The 17,785-nt window shown below is 36.7% G+C and overlaps 1 protein-coding gene across 2 annotated transcripts in view; it reads right to left on the bottom strand.

Moving 5' to 3' along the window:
- The window catches only part of nek10.L (NIMA-related kinase 10 L homeolog), a 66,525-nt gene that overhangs the window by 29,118 nt on the left and 19,622 nt on the right, over positions 1–17,785 (bottom strand). For both annotated transcript variants that reach the window (XM_018267455.2, XM_018267452.2), the window contains exons 9-21: positions 16,033–16,100; positions 13,998–14,077; positions 12,715–12,801; positions 10,234–10,458; positions 9,155–9,294; positions 8,948–9,009; positions 6,575–6,658; positions 4,499–4,563; positions 4,122–4,224; positions 3,910–4,038; positions 3,227–3,364; positions 1,983–2,028; positions 597–718 (exon numbers count right to left, since the gene is read on the bottom strand). In XM_018267455.2, the coding sequence (XP_018122944.1) occupies positions 597–718; positions 1,983–2,028; positions 3,227–3,364; positions 3,910–4,038; positions 4,122–4,224; positions 4,499–4,563; positions 6,575–6,658; positions 8,948–9,009; positions 9,155–9,294; positions 10,234–10,458; positions 12,715–12,801; positions 13,998–14,077; positions 16,033–16,100 (1,349 nt within the window). The remainder of the gene's footprint in view (positions 1–596; positions 719–1,982; positions 2,029–3,226; positions 3,365–3,909; positions 4,039–4,121; positions 4,225–4,498; positions 4,564–6,574; positions 6,659–8,947; positions 9,010–9,154; positions 9,295–10,233; positions 10,459–12,714; positions 12,802–13,997; positions 14,078–16,032; positions 16,101–17,785) is intronic.

Consider the following 17,785-nt stretch of genomic DNA (forward strand, 5'->3'; position numbering starts at 1 on the left):
AGTGTCCCTATTATCTAGCTCAGCTGTAAGGAACTCATATATGTTAGGAGCACCTTCATTTGCAGTCACCATCTTGTAAAGTAATTTTTAGTGCAACATCAATGAAGAACAATGCTGATAACCATTACAGTGAGTCATTTTATATTATGCAGGCAGACCCCATGTGGCATTTTTCTTTATGAACAACTTTGAGTTCCTTTAAGCACATGACCTTAATGCTCCATTTTTTAATTAATTTCGCCAATAAGCTTTCAAATGCATGCACTGGTTTACGGCATTAAAGTGTGACGGTCAAAGAATGGTCGTCTGTCAAAGGTCCAACCTTAACAGATTACTATGTAAATGTAACTAAAATATGTTAAAAAAAATAAGAAATACTATATATCTATAAATACTACTGTCTACACAACATCATTTAATATTCATAATCATAATAATATTTAGTAAAAGGTACCCCTTTATAAGGGGTATAAACCATTGAATGTCTTAAATGAAAAACAATATGTTTCTTTGAGCAATTGCTAACTATAAGGTGTAGCAGATGTTTAGGAAACGGAAGCAAAGATTAAACCCACATGTGTAATCATGTTTTTCACCTGTATAAATATATTCCAGATCCGTTCTTCTGAAAACATTTGATTCTTCTCTTTAAGTGACTTAAAGTGCTCTCCAAGAGGGGCTCCTTCAATGAGCTCCATAACAACATATAATTTGTCATCTATAGAAACAAAGCAAACAAAATAGCAAAAATATGTCTTTCTCAGCCTCATCTATAATTTCCCCTCCTAATGTGGATAACAAGGAATATCACACTTGGCTACAATGTTTGCTCCCCTCATGTTATAGCTAGACAGGTACATGCTTTGTAAATGCATATCAAAAATAGGAAGCCCCAACACCATGTCCTAGAGCCAGACTTTTATCCACACCAATGTATCCACATTAATCTACACTATGCCATGATGTTGAAGTCATTGACACTTTATTTTGGAGCAACATTTTCTTTTGACAGATAAGTCTGAGTTTTGGTAAATGCCAGATGATTAATTCCTGTTTGATAGCATACTTTGATTGTAAAGTTTGGCGTTGAAGAAGCAGTACTGACCTGTATCTACTGTATTTTTATTGTTTTGGGCCAGAACCCCTACTCCAAACCTAAATGTTACAGCATACAGTGACATCATATGTGACATCAGTATGGGAGAGGTCCTTTCCTTTATCGGCACAAAAATGCCCTCACACAAAATAATTGGTTTGCTGAGATGGGAATGGGAGAATTACAGACCTGACCTGAGTTAAAATTAACATCTTTACAATAGTGTGAATGTTCTCCTCATGTAACTTCACCAAAGTTTACCTCAATTCACCAGGAGTATTTTCACAACACATCTCATATTTACTAAAAATGTTAAGTAGGCTTTTAAGAGAGAAATGTGGTGAATTTTCTCTTGGGGAAAACCTCTCTGTAAAAATTCATCAGGGATTTTCCCCACACATATGTAGTAGAGAAGATTCACTACATAATTTACGCTACACAAAGAAATTACATAATAGGTTATATAAAGAAAATTGTGAAGGAAACATACCACTCGTAGCTTGCACTCCATTATGAAGTTGAGTCTAAAGCCATGTTTAAAGGAGAACTAAACCCCCTTGCTAACAAAAACTCCTAACCCCTACTGTCCATAGTCCCCCCTCCATGCTCCCCCGCACAGGTGTTCACACAAGTAAATGCCCCATAGCTAGTAATTACCCCTCAATGCAGAGTCACCACAGCGGAGCTCACAGGGGCCATCTTCAGCACTTCGGGAATCTTCAGTAAGTAAGCGCCGTATCGGTGCATGCGCAGTTGTAGCAATATTCCGGTCCCGAACAACTGCGCATGCACGGAAAGCCACGGAAATTGCTGAAGGGACCCGAAGATTAACGAAGTGCCGCAAGATGCTGCCCATGAGCTAGCCTATAATAATCCCAATACTTACTTTCTAAAAATGTCTTATAATACCGAACAATATTGGGATGACAAAGCTGTAAGACAAAAATATATAATTAGAATAGTACACACTGCTGAATGATGAACAGAGATTTGGGGGCACATTTACTTAGCTCGAGTGAAGGAATAGAAGAAAAAATACTTCAAATTTCAAATGTTTTTTTGGCTACTTCGACCATCGACTACTCGACCATTCGATAATCAAGGTACTGTCTCTTTAGAAAAAACTTCGACCCCCTACTTTGCCATGTAAAACCTACCGAACATCAATGTTAGCCTATGGGGAAGGTCCCCATAGGCTTTCTAGCAAATTTCTGGTCGAAGGAAAATCGTTCGATCGATGGATTAAAATCCTTCTAATCGATCGAATGATTTTTCCTTCGATCGTTCGATCGAATGAATTGCGGTAAATCCTTCGACTTCGATATTCGAAGGATTTAACTTCGACAGTCAAATATCGACCCTCGATATTCGACCCTAAGTAACTGCTCCTGAAAATCATAGCTGTCACACTGGCCCACCAAGGTATTTTTATACCCCCCAAGATGAAAAGGGAATCTTTGTATGACATGAATAATATAACTGAAAATGTGATACATTGGATAGTGTATATATATATATCACTTAATATCGGACCAGAGAGGATCCTGATGTTGATAAACAATGCTCTCCAAAATATTTTTTGCCAACGAACTAGAACCAGTAGCTCAATGAATGCAACAAAATGCTGCTATGAGAAACACACTGGTGAGGGTACATTACTTAATTTTAAAGTTGCAATTGAATGATGAGCATCATTGGATGATCAGTTAAATCTGGTCCGTGTGACGCCTATAAAACATATCACTCCATATATATATATATATATATATATATATATATATAATACACAAAAGCCATGAATATCTTGTAAATTATATCCTTATAAACGGTGAGTAGTGATGTCATCAGTTATAAACGGTGAGTAGTGATGTAATTTCTGTCACATGACTCACTAAAATTTGTGTATTATAATTAATAAAGTACCCCCAGTTGTAAAATATGAGGATATTATAAGTTACCTCGGAGTTCCATGACCTGTATAAAAACACTCGGCCTTCGGCCTCGTGTTTTTATATGGTCATGAAACTCCTCGGTAACTTATAATATCCTTATATTTTTCAAGAGGGGGTACTTTATTCACTATATCACCTTTCCATTTTCCATATGAAAGTAAACTGAATTAAATTGTACCTGTTCCCTGATTATGGTCAGCTCAGACACTATGCTTTCTGCACTGTTATCACGGTCCTTCTTGTCTTTTCCAAATGCTGGATTATGCAAATTGATCTCTTTCATTGCAAATAGATTTTGTCCACTACGTTTTTTGACCTACACAATCATTTCCGAAAGGGAAAACAAAAGCAATCTTAACAATGAACACAAGACTAAGCAATCGTTTTATATGCAGATTTGGATTCTTGTTTAACTGTTAGACTTTTCTTGAACTTTTTTTCTACATAAAATCAGAGTCATTTGAAACATTATCTAAAAGAAAATCTTCATAGTCATAAACAAAGTGGTGGTTCCCCTGCTGTGGCTACTAGCAGCAGAAAACCTAACCCCTTAATAGAGGTGAAAGTCCTCTAAATCTGGGTAATTGATGATATTGTATTCCATTAACATTTCTATTACTTACTTCCAATCTTTCCAAATAAAAAAAGAACTATACCTATTTGCAGGGTGTGACTGGCTATGACTAGGGAAGGTGACACTAACAAAAACATGCCCTGCGGTATTACAGAAATTCCAACACACCATATCCAGTGCCTTTCTAGAGGTGCAATGATTTATGAATACATACCATTGTAATAATAATATGTATAGGTTAAAATATAGTAAAGAAGGGCACTGCTGTATTAATAGTAAAAATGTACCTTACAAACACTTCCAAAGGCTCCACTTCCAAGATGATCTAAAATTGCATAGTTTCCTATAAATTTTGTAGGCAGTTTGTTCTGATTGATGCTTTCAATACTATCAGCAATTTGCTTAAGGTCAACTTCCTGAAAAAGGCATAAGATACTTTGTTAATTCAACTGTGCTTGAAACAATTTATTAATGAGTTGTGTCAAAATAAGGCACTTACCCTTACAGAGTTTAATTTAAATACAAGCTCCTCATATGCCTTAATATCCCGAATATAATGCCCAATGTCAATGAACACCTCAAAGAGATCTGGTGGAAAAAATCTAAACCAAAAATATAAAAAAAAACATCAATATGGTGAATAAGCATGCTTTGATGAATTATGCAAAAGGTGAAATGTACAGGACCTATGTATGTACATGAGCCATGCAATAAAAACTATCTTGAGGAGACTCCTTTGTGACTAAACACAGAAACTGATGCACTGGGTGAAACGCGCACTAGCGCAACGTTAAACTGGAAGTGAATTAGGCCTGCACATGATTTACTATAGTGAATGCTAATTGTTAAATATGTGATGTTTAACAAATGAATTACCTTTTAAAAAGATCTCTGTTTCTTTCCATGCTAAACAAAAACCTTAAAGCTCGGAAAGCATAACACTGTGAAACACAAAAAGAAAAATCTGTTAACAATTATGCCACCATTTTCCAAGGTCATACATTAATACCTCTGAAGCTATTTTTCTGTTCCGTAGTCTACTGCCATTGGCAACTCATGCTAACTAGAGGATTCCGCCCATCTGTTTCAAGCAACGACAGGTTTACTGTTCTAAATTAGGTCCTCAATGCCTTCCGATCTCTGTAATTAAACATGTCAGATGGAAGTATTTCCAAAAGAAGGGTACATTAAAATGCAAGGTTTTGAAGACAGCATGAACACTGATATACTAATCAAATTTTCCATGTCACTACTAAAACGAATAACAGCCATCGTAACACTTCAAACAATATTAGATATTCCTCTCTCTGAGGGGTAAATTTATCTTATTATTTAAGAGTGAAGTTCCGCCACTAGAGTGAAATTCCGCAGCTCTCAATTCATTTCTATGGGATTTTGAAAGGCGTATTTATCAATGGGTGAAAGTAAAAGTTCACCCTTTGATAAATACGCTTATAAAAATCCCATAGAAATGAATGAAGAGTCGCTGTAATAGTAGGGCCTGTGAAATTTTAAAATGTTTGTTGTCTGTACCACTTGATAAACCATGTGGCAACTAAGGTTCATGAAAAAAAGGAAAATGTGATGCATCCCCCCACCAAAAAATTATGCCGAATGTCTTAGTAATTTTAAGCAAATTTCCAATGCAGGAATTATAGATTTTATAAACATAACCACAATGAAAGTACTAGAAAAGCCAAAATTCACTGTAGGGGTTTCCATATGTTAGGGTAAGACGCTGGGGAAACCCTGCATAAGAAAGTTTCCCAGGCCTGGGAAATACAGATATGATGGCAGCACAGCACTGCCAGTTGCCTGGGCTGGAGCATTTTTTTCTGGAAGTTTTTTCCCAGGGAAAAAACTTTTCTAATTCACTGGGGGTGCCTAACATATTTATGGTGTCCTGGTCCTTTAAAAACAGGAGTCATTTACAATCTGGAAGGCTGGGTGCAAAGTACACAAGCAGTGCAGAAACGGACAGAAAAATGTTACACCATTGAAAATCTGCAATAAATGTATATTGGAAACTGCTTAAAATTAAATTTTCTTTCACTAGGCTAAATGTTATTTTGGTTTTTGCATCCCCTGTAAAGTAGTCATCAGACTCTCAGCAGTTCATAATAATGTTGCCAAACCCCCATACACAGTCCCACTGACAATACATTTTGGCGAAGCCTTTTATTTTCTGAAAGAAATGGTGGGACATTCACTAAGATTCGTAGTTGCGCCAGGCGTCACTTCGCCGCACTTCGCCAGGCGTAGTTTCGCCAGTGCTCCGGAATTCACTAAAATCCGAAGTTGCGCTCAGGGGTAGCGTAAGGTTGCGAAGTTGCGCTAGCGTTGATTCGCTAAGCGAAGCGAAGTTACGCTAGCGATGGTTAATTTGCATACGGCGCCAAATTCAAATTTCAATGGAGGAATATGTAGCAGCACTACAAATGCCTGGGAACCTTCAAAACATCAAATAAAATTTTTATTTTGCCCTACACATGTGCCCACTGTAGTTGCCATGAGTTAGGAAATGTAGGGGGGAAGGAGGGGAGCCCCAAAATTTTTTTCGATCTTTTTCATCCTATCACCCATAATATAGAAAAAACACCAGCGTTTTTGGGACATAGAAAAAATGTTTACTTTTTTTGAAGAAATCCCTATCTACCCTATTGCGCTTCGCCTGGTCTGAGGTGGCGAAGGAAGTCTAGCGTAAAAGGTACCGTTCAGAACAATGCGCGCGTTAGTGAATTTGTGTAGTTACGTCCGTTGCGCAAATTCGCCAGGCGTAAGGGTGCGAAGTTACACTACCGAAGTTACGCCAACGTCCGTTAGTGAATTTGAGAAGTAACGAAAATGCCCAATGCTAGCGAATTGACGCTAGCGTTAGGCTCTTCGGCGCATAGTGAATTTGCCCCATAATTAGGTCTGATACCAAACTATTTTTGTACCTTTGATAATTACCTGTAACATAGCAGCTTTACTTCGAATAGCTTCATTTTGTTTGTTTGGTAAAATCAACATTCCTATTATGTAAACACCATTTTCCTGCACAGTAAATACAGATATAAGAATATTGTAACAAATACATTCATTATGGTGAATGTGTTGGTTAAAATTGATTATGAATTTTAATATGAATATGAACAAAATTACTGTGGGACACAACATTTAAACACAGGTCAACTACACAAATACATTTATAGAAGGAAAGAATATACACTTTTAATTTTGATAAGGAAAATACAGTCAGGTGATTTTGGTGCAGGTTCTGGTATTCCACATGAGAAATCTCCTCGCTTTGTTTTAGAACATAGCCGATTATTTTTATCTATACATAAACTTTATTCCCTTAATTTATTCAGATGTATGAAACATGTCTATTGCAGATTGAGATAATTGATCATGCTATAGAGAACATGTACGTTGGCAAGTGAACTGAACAAAGCAGAATTTTTCCCCAAAATCCCAGTGTCATTGTGGTTGTAAAAGGGTGATGTGTTTAGTGCAAGTGTGCATTCAGTTGTCACAATTGAGCCAAATATTTTCAAAATCTGTCTGGCAGATGTGTTCCACACAGAAGTTACACGTGCACCCCATTCTTTCGAATGAAGTACAGCAATTGATGCAGGGCGCTGAGGGAACTCCAGGGTTCCCCTTAGTTAATACGTGCAGCAGTGCTCAATTTGGAACAGAAGGCAGGAAGGACTGAGTGGAGACAAACACAATTATGCAGAAGTGTAAGGGGAATATTTTTATACAAGTAGCGCAACTGAATGCAGGGAAATTGCAGAGGCACATGTGCCATAATATGTGCTAATGGGTGTATGTTGTAATATTGCACCCACCATTGCCAATCAACACAGCATAAGTCTTGCACTAGTGTAGAGGTGCTGTGCACTGTGTTGTGGAACTAAAACAGCATTAATGGACTTGTAGAGTGCAGCACAAGGGAGCCCTGTACTTAATGTGTAAAGCCCTAAGCAGGCATTAAGTATAGAGCCTCCCAACTCTCATTTCCTGCATGTAAAGAATCCAATACAATTAAGGGGTATGGCAAGGGATCCCTAGGTCTTGTCCATGTGCAGCCCCTCTAGTGTCCAGTACAATTAGACACCCTTATTGCAGATGGGGGTATCAAGGTGTATTGTGGGCAAAAGAAATTAAACGTTGTGCTTTGCTTCCTCCCCTACTATAAATAACCCCTCTACTCCCTCTTATATCTCCTATAAAATAGATGTATGGCCTGTAACACTCTAAGGGGCCCATTTACTAACAATCAGATTTTGTTTTTCCACAGATCTCTAAGAATTTGTGGTTTTCTAATTTTTTTAAAAAAAAGCTCGAGATTTATGAAGTGTAAAAACCAGGAAAACCAGTATTACAAAACTTTGCCAAATAAAAGTTGTCGAGGTCCTATAGAAGTCAGTGGGAGCTGCACTGATCATACTTGACTGCTTTAAATCAATTCAGACTTTTAGAGGTTTTCGTATTTTCTTTTCACTAGGAATTGTCCAAAAAACTCACCTTTTTAGAGGTTTCCAAGGTTTTCGTATTTTTTAGCGCACCGTTCAGGATCATTTTCCATTCGTTCTTTTGTTATTCCGATTTTTTAATAAATCTGATGACATTTTTAGTTTTAGCATTTGTGAGCTAAGTACAGGTATTGGACCTATCATCCAGAATGCTCTGGACCTGGGGTTTGCCAGATAATGGATCTTTCCGTAATTTGTATCTTCATACCTTAAGGCTACTAGAAAATCATGTAAACATTTAATAAACCCAATAGGCTGGTTTTGCTTCCAATAAGGATCAATTATATCTCCATTTGGATCAAGTACAAGATACTGTTTTATTATTATAGAGAAAAAGGAAATCATTTTTAAAAATTTGGATTATTTGGATAATATAGAGTCTATGGGGAATGGCGTTTCATAATTCGGAGCTTTCTGGATAACGGATTTCCAGATGATGGATCCCGGTTTAAAAACCTACAAACCACTAAAATCCAACCTTTGATAAATAGGCCCCCAAGTTGATAAACTGCACTCCTGTGGGTTGTAGCTGAACTTGGCAGACATAGGATAGGAGTACAACTCAGCATACACAATGGAAGCAGCAAAAGCTGTATAATGGATAGTTGAAGATAAAATGCCATATCCATCAAGGCTAACCAATTCTAAAAGATACTATTGTACAGTAAAACAAACAAAGGATGTGAGCTTTTTATAGTTATCTTACAGTTGTGATATGGCAGCTGTATAATTAAAGCACTAATATTGTTATGCAGTTTGTAGGAATTATTTACCCTTTGCAATACTGGTGCTGCTACTATACCTGTACTACTTGATGAGCATTAGTGTCGTTAAGCACAAGTTCAGTAAGCGCTGCACAGCAGGCTAAAAAACAAACAAACAGATTTTAGTTCTTTAACAGGATTTTAACAGTGTTGTTTATGACATCAAATATACTATGCTACTATAAAACTCCAATGCAATGCAATCTGTATATTTCTCAAATGCAGAAACTTAAACAACATATTACCTGCCTGGAGTGAAAGTTTATTTTCCTGTATCTCACTTGCGCTCAAATCTTCATGTAAATATAGATGTCGAATGCGTCCAGATGCATTGGCACTTGACAGGCTCCCAATAGAGGAACGATCAGAGACGAGATACTGTTCTCTATGGAAGAGCAGAAATGAGGCATTTGCATATTTTTACTAAAGTGGTTACATTCTATGGAAATGTACAATATGAACAATCTTTAAAACAACCTAAGATATATATATATATATATATATATATATATATATATATATATATATATATATATATATATATATATATAGTAAAAATAGTGGCAAAACCTCAAGTAGAAGAGGAGAAAATATATAGATTAGCAAGCTGTGTATGGCATGTGTATTATAATAAGGCATGTTAATATAGCAATCCTCACTGAATGCAAGTCAGTGGCCACACACAAAAGCCTTTCCACTTAATGTCAGCATTTTCTCAGGATGCAATGCTTATAAAATGTATTCACTCCCTTTGAAGTCTTCATGTTTTGTTGTCATTGAATACTGAATCTCATGATGGATTTTTGCTTTTTGATCAACAGAAATAGACTATTTCACATCAAAGTGAGCACAGAATGAATAACAAAGCAAAAAACATAAAACACTGATTGCATAAGCATATACCTAATTCAAGTCAGTATTTCATAGATGAACCTTTGGCAGAAATTTCAGGATATGATATGCAGATAGGTCTCTCTCAGTTTAGCATATTAGGCCACTGTAAATGTTGCCCATTCCTTTTTGCAAAACTACTTAAACTCTTTCAGGTTGCATGAGGATTGTAAATGAGCAGCCTTTATCAGGAACAGCCACAAATTCTCTTTTGGATTGAGATCTGGACTCTGACTCTAGGACATTGGCTTTTAACATTACATTTACTTTAAACCTACATTTTTTATATTTATTTTGCATTTAGATGAAGGAAATTCCTAGAATATACAAAAAAGAAATAAATAAAGGGAAATGTACAACATGCATGCTTTCTGCATCTGAACACCAATTCCACAAGCCCTTTATTCAGCTACGTCTGTGCTGCAGTACATACCCTTTCAAAATATGTAAAAGCTGCTTGACTCCACCCCATGTTCGAATTTCCACACTTATTTCAGGATCCTCACAAATCTGGACAAGTATCCAGACCACACTCCACAGCAACTTAAGATGGTCAGAGTGAAGCAAACTAAGTAAGGTAGGGACACCATCAAATACTTTTACTTGTTCCTTTACTTCTGTCTCTGAACAAAGAAGACGTAACAGATCTGCTGCAAGCCTAGAAAACACAAATAAAATCAGATATTCTTTATACATGTATATATAATATTGAAATACCACTGTCAAAAGAAAAAACATATGCCTGTGTTGACCAAGGATTTATGTATGTAAATATGTATATGTATTCTCATATACACATCTACATAAGTATTCCTGGTTATTATGGTTCTTTAATAAAAGACGTTCGATCAAAAATATATAAGTATTAACAAAAGCTATTGTCACATATCTACAGTACAGTACACATACAAAACAAGTTACTCTACGCAGAATATATAACAGATATTTACAAAGAAAATAACAATTATTCATATGTTAGATCTAAATCCACTACTTTTCTGATAACATCCTTCTATCGGGTCTTGTATATATTCAAGAAAAAACACAAGCAAGTCTCCCAGAGTATATCAAATATCTTAGATACAATCTAGAGTCCTAGATGCTCCACAAAGGGAGCAAACATTGTTTACAGTTATATCTGCAGTAAAGTAAAAACATTTCTTGGAACATTTTATGGAACAAATCTACAACTTCATCCATCATATTGTTCAAAGCTTGTGTGTTCAGATGTGCTGGATGGGGCCAATGTGAAAGGCTTTTTAGGTCAAGACCCATTGGATATCCAACCTTTGGCCAGAGCCCATCACGAAAGTCCAACCTTTAGCCAGTTTCCCTCATTAGCTTATAAGTACAGGTATAGGAAAAAATTGGTGTATATATTCAGAATCAAAATCGTGAAACCTGTTCGATCAACAATTGGGACAATTTTGCCGGAAACAACACAATCATTTATCAATATAATGATAAGTGGGTGATTTTTAAAATTGGTTGTTTCACATGGCAAAATCTGCCTTAAATCTAGAAATCTTAACTGGCCTATAAGTTGGCCTTTCAGGTGTATCTAGAAAAGCAAATGGTCATTCCCTCCAATTCTTGCCCTTAATGCAAAGTCCTGCACCAGGTTGGTACCCACGGAATATCCACGAACCAGTCGGTTTTCAGTCAGAAACCCGAGTCTGATTCCCTGACCATGTGGGCAGTCCACGGGTAACCCATCTGGGTACCTGGCTAAGGTGCTGGATTGATCCCTCCCACCGTCCCCTGTGTTTTAAGCAAGGTTTTTTCTCTTACCCTGCTGATCTTGCACGGGGTCTTGGGTCAAAATGTAAGATAACTATTTGGGGTCTGGGTTACACAGAAGTTCTGTGTATGGAGACATATTGGTGGCATATGTAAATCAGGGTTATGAGTGAGAGGGTCCTGTTTTGGTATGGGTCTACCCAACTGGACCCATGCAGGACTCTACCTTAATGGCCTTTATGTCAAGCCCTTTGCCCCTCCACTCCTGGAGGTCAGCCTCATTCTTTGAGAACCACTGCTCTTGGACAATACAAAGCAGAATTTCAATCCAATATTTAAAGACAATACATAGAAAGAGATGTGGTGGACAATCCTTCCACTAATGTTAGAATAACTTCAGGTTAACAATTACTGGCAATGAAAAGGGCAACAGATACAATGTTACATTTTACAACATTAGTTTAGTATAATGTGTTTCTTTTAATGTAAAAAGAGAATGTATAATTAAATGCTATATGCTGTTCTGAAACATGTATTGTACAGCAGGACACTGTTATGTTCTTTATATATATATAATGTATTGTTTTATTGATGCTTGTTATATCTGGAATCCAGATATTCTTTAATAAGGATATCGTACATATAATCTCTATGTGAACTTGAAACTCGAAGTTTGTTGAAGATGAATGATGGATTAAGTTAAAAAAAATGACTGCACCCTAAATGCTTTTGAAAGATTAATGCAAAATAAGGCACACAATAAATCACTTGCATTATCCTGTCAAAAGACTTGAGAGCACGGTGAGTGTCCTGTAACTGAGAATAGATAAAATGTATTTCTGTCTCAGGTATACTTGTTGTGTGTCTGCTAAAGTAACACACGTCCCTGTAAAACTAAAGTCAAAACAAGCCTAGCTCTGATTATCTACTTGTTTTTGTACACTTCATTATTATATTTTCTGTATGTTCTTGCAAACATGTTATGGCAAAAAGTAATTTAATTAAAAAGAAATAAGTTGCAGAGTTGATATTGAGGTGTTTTCTTTGAATGGCTTTAAAAATTATCACATACTGTGTTGTTTGTGAAATGTTATCTTTGTAAAGAGTTCAGAAAAAAAAAATATCTGGCAGTCAAATTTTCAGCAGAGAGCTTTAAAGACGGAAACTCACTCACCTTTTAGAGAGAAGATCAAATTCACGCAATATCATCATAAGACTTTCAACAATGCTTAGCTCACTAATCCTCTGCCTGCATTCTGGACTGTAATGATAAATATTTGGGAAAAATCAGCAAAATACACTTCAGTTAAAATGCAAACTAGCCAGTATTTACAATTGAGAATAATTCATCAAAACAGACTGGGTGCAGTGATGCTTGGTGCAAAATATGCACAAGTGCACAGAAGGTGTTTAGATATGGTGTCCATTTATGCACGATTGCAACTGCAGTTGTGCCCTACAGTCCTTTAGCCTGTGCCTGGTTTTATAGATATCATATTTCACATTACACAAGTCTATGAAAAACTGCATGGATATTTTTAGTGCTATGTTGTAAGGATAAATGTGATGTAAATAAGATATTTTTGTGCTTGGAAACATTCCTTTTCTTAATTAGATTAACTTTTAACATTCATCCAATTCATAAAGCAGTGAGAGACAAACATTTGCAGAGAGTGATTTCATTTGGCTTGTAATGGGGTTGTTCACCTTTGAGTTAACTTTTATTATGATGTAGAGTGATATTCTGAGACAATTTGAAATTGGTTTTCATTTTTTATTATTTGTGGTTTTTGAGTTATCTACTTTTTTATTCGGCAGCTCTTCAGTTTGCAATTTCAGCAATCTGGTTGCTAGAGTTTATTAAAATAGCAACCATGACTTGATTAAAAAAGTGAATATGAATAGGAGAGGCCTGAATTGAAAGACGAGTAATAAAAAGTAACAATAACAATAAATGTGCAGCCTTACAGAGCATTTGGTGTGGCCCCATTTGAAAGCTGTAAAGAAAAAAAAATAATGAAGACCAATTGAAAAGTTGTTTAGAATTGACCATTCTGTAACATATAAAGTTAACTGAAAGGTGGCCTACCCCATTAAGATGGTAGGTTATACCCCTGTCTTCATGTATTACATTTCAACAGCAATTCTATTGTTTCTTATTTTTATTTTACTTTAATTTGTTCTATTGGTTTGAGGTTATTAATGATAATGGATCAGGTACAAATGTGGGAAAAAAAAAATTCTGAAAATGTAGATCTTTATCATATTGTATTGAAGTTTATCAAGTTGCTATTAACAATGGCATCCTTATTGATTTTTGATTAAACATTTCTGTCTTTTCTGACATTTGTTTGATTTGAGTTATTTTGGCTGCTGTGTTTTATTTTCCTTTTGCCAGTGTAACAAAGAATAGCTAAAGTTCACTGATTCAATTAAACTGTACTCATTTTATCTCACCTTTCAGCTAAACTTGTAAGAGCAAGCAGAGCTCCTAATAACACATTGCTGTCACTGGCAGCCAAAAGCTTTACAAGAATCTGCAAAAGAAAGCAACAGTTTTAATAAACAATGGTGTCTTCGTTGTCATCTCAAATCCCCAAGTATTAAGAACTTTAATGTGGTAACCAGATGCTATCACTACAAATAAAAAAGAGAAGGAGAATAGGGGCAGAAGTGGAGAGAAGAAAAGAAAGGTATAAAAATAGAAAAAAAACAGTAAAAAGGTGAAACATTAGTTATTTAGAGGATAACTAAACGTAACTAAAAAAAGAAGGCTACAATGTTGTACATTATGTTATGTCTTGGGCTTCTGTACCAGCCAAAGGCAACCACAGCCCTTTAGCAGTAAAGATCTGTAATTCCAAAGATTCCTCAGTAGCTTCCCAAATACTGCACATGCTCTGTGCTGCTTTTACTTACTGAGCTTAGGGATTAACTCACAATATACTGTACACAGAGAATATAAATGTCACAATATAAGACTGATTAGTAATTAATACATATAATTACTACATGGCAAAACAGAAACCAGTGCAAACAGCATGGAAATCTAACAATCAGTCCTGTAGCATCCGTTTATATTACAGGCCAACCTCGTTTCCTGCTTGATAATTTACGATGACCCCTGACCCTGAGCATGTCAGTGTCACAGACACTTTGCAAGATGGTGACTCCTTGTGACAAGTTTGAAGTCCTGGATCGTTGCTGCTATTGACAAGCTGAAACTTTAGGCTGGTGCAATAAGTGCAGTATATAAAACATGGCATTTTAAGCCATATTTATTTTAGGGTTCACTTCTCCTTTAAAAGCTTATCTGCCATAAATACTAAGGCGTGTCCCTTAGGCTTAGGCTAAGGCCACACTAGGCGATAGCGCGGCGATTTGACTCGCGGCGACTTTTCGCCGCGACTTTTAAGCCACAATCGCTGGGGAAACTTTTGCGCTGGCGTCTATGGGGAATCGCGAAAAATCGCCAGCGTAAAAACACACGCGGCGATCTTTTCTCTACTGTCGCTCGAAATTGCCTCGCTAGGCGATTTCGAGCGACAATAGAAAAAAGATCGCCGCGCGTGTTTTTACGCTGGCGATTCCCCATAGACGCCAGCGCAAAAGTTTCCCCAGCGATTTGGGCTTAAAAGTCGCGGCGAAAAGTCGCCGCGAGTCAAATCGCCGCGCTATCGCCTAGTGTGGCCTTAGCCTAATGCCACACAGGGTTGAAAATCAGTCTGCTAAAATAAGCAGGCCCCTAGCTTGGCATTACCTTCCTATCCTTCCTGCATCCTGAACAATTGCATTGACCCGGGTGCAGGCATACGCAGTGGATTTTGGTGGAAAAACAAAACAGTTTACATTTCTTCGACAAAGCCTGTCCTTAATGCTCATTTCCTGCTTAAGGAATAATGAAAACACCCCAGTTTAATCATTCTTGCCCTATTTAGCATACGCAAATTAGGGTCTGGATTCAATTCAGGATTTGGCCGAATCCGTCATGAAAGATTCAGGATAGAGCTAGAGCCCTAAATCAGTGGATTCTGAATAGTCAAAATGTCTTGTTTAGTTTTTGTGCTGTTTTGTGCATTGAAACAGTAGTAGTTTATTATTCATCTATTTGATGCAATACAACGTACTATTCTATATCAATTCTTTTCTTTTTTTTACAGAGAAAAAGGAAACCCTTTTTCAAAACTGGATAATTTGGATAAGATGGAGTCTATGGGAGATGGCCTTCCAGTAATTTGGAACTTTCTGGATAATGGGTTTCTGGATAACAGATCCCATACCTGTATAAATAATTATAAAAAACAACTGCATTAGCGTAAAAACATTAATGCTAAATTGCCTCCAACATGAATTGTCAAATGTAAACGTTTTCGACTGTGGCAAAATGAAGATAATTTTGTGCATTTACATGATTCAAATAATTTACCTTTGATTTAGTCCAGGCAACAAAACTTTTTTTTTTTTTTTTAATCACTTACAAACTCATTGTTACCTTATGAGCACCAGTGGATATCACCCAATCTCTTTGACCTTTAACAGCTGCCAATTTCTGGAAAATATCTGTAAAACAAACTGTGGTTATAAGAATGCATAACATGGATACACTTTTTGTGAACAAACAATGAAATGTATCAAGCAGAACAAATATTAGGCCAACATTTGCATGTATGTACTGGCAGCGTAACTTGCAAAGCCACTAACCCAAACAACATCATCAGCATTGGTTGGTAAACATTTAGAAGCCAATGATGCTAATGATCCTTGATAATGGATTAAATGAAAGCTAAAATATTACAGAATGATAAGTAAATATTTTTCCATCTTGAAATGATAGCCAGACCTGAAAAAGCTATGAGCATAGTCTAAGCAAAAAGATTTTCTAGTCATTTTGGAATACCGGTAAGTGCTCTGCCTTTTTCACTTCTCTTAAAGATATGGACAAAATACATACTTACCCTGGTTAAAGATGACATATAATTTTAAAAAATTCTTTTGGAAAATATTTCATAAAGTTAAAGTCAGGAGCATACCACTGTCACTTTAATAAAGTATCAGACTTTAATATGAATTTTTTATGGATTAAATTATACTGCCTTTCCAAAGACTCCTGTTAGCCCCTAGCAGGAGTCTTTGGAGAGGCAGATAGTGCCGCTCTTTTTCGAAATCAGTACAGGTATGGGATCTAGGATTTGAGATTTCCCAGATAAGGAGTCGTTACGTAATTTGGATCTCCATACCTTAAAGGAGAAGGAAAGTCGTCTTGCACTTGGGGGTGCCAAATGTTAGGCACCCCTAAGTGATTGCATTTACTTACCTGAAACCCCGGCTAATGCTCCTATCAGCAGAAAACTGCACCGGCCCAAGGTTATACCATTGAGCACCATGGACCGATCCTCTTCCGACTTCTTCTTTCTTCAAATTTTCCAGGGCAGACGCGTACGCAGTAGAACGAAATAGCCAACTTGTTCGTTCGGCTTTTCGCTCTACTGTGCATGTGCAGCCGCACGAACAAAGAAGAAGACGAAAGAGGATCGCTCTGTGGTGCTCACTGGTATAACCCCGGTCCAGTGCAGTTTTTTGCTGATAGGAGCACTGGCCCGGGGTTTCAGGTAAGTAAATACAATCAATTGAGGAGGGTGTCTAACATTTGGCACCCCCAAATGCAAGATGACTTTCCGTCTCCTTTAAGTCAGCTAAAAATTATTTAAACATTAAATAAACTCAATATCTTTATTCTGTCACCAATATGGATCCATGCTGTTTAGTTGCCATCAAGGCACTGTTTTATTATTACAGAAAAAAGGAAAATAATTTTTAAAGATTATAATGATTTGCTCAAAATGTATTTTTATGGGAGATGGTCATCTGGTAATGGAGCTTTCTGGATTATGAATTTCCTGATTAGGGATCCCATACCTGTAGTTGGTTTCATGTCTCTTTTGTGGCTTTTCTTATAAGAGAGAGTCTGGGAATGGTTAGGCTTAAACCAACAGGTCTGATTCTCAGCCCTCAGAAAAATGTAGTCCAAGAACCATCTCCTACGCTCCAACACAGTGGCTACAGTTGGAGGCACATAGAAAGGCTTGGTATTATCCACATGCCAAGAATTAGCCCTCAGTCACTAAAATGAAAGCCAGCGCCAAAGGCACAGGGAACAGACAAAATTAATATAAGGCAATATTGTTTTATAATGTTGCCACCTCTTGTGTTCAATGGAAACAATTATCTCCACCTTATAAGTGTCA

The sequence above is a fragment of the Xenopus laevis genome, chromosome 6L (assembly GCF_017654675.1).
Source record: "Xenopus laevis strain J_2021 chromosome 6L, Xenopus_laevis_v10.1, whole genome shotgun sequence".
Lineage (NCBI taxonomy): Eukaryota > Metazoa > Chordata > Amphibia > Anura > Pipidae > Xenopus > Xenopus laevis.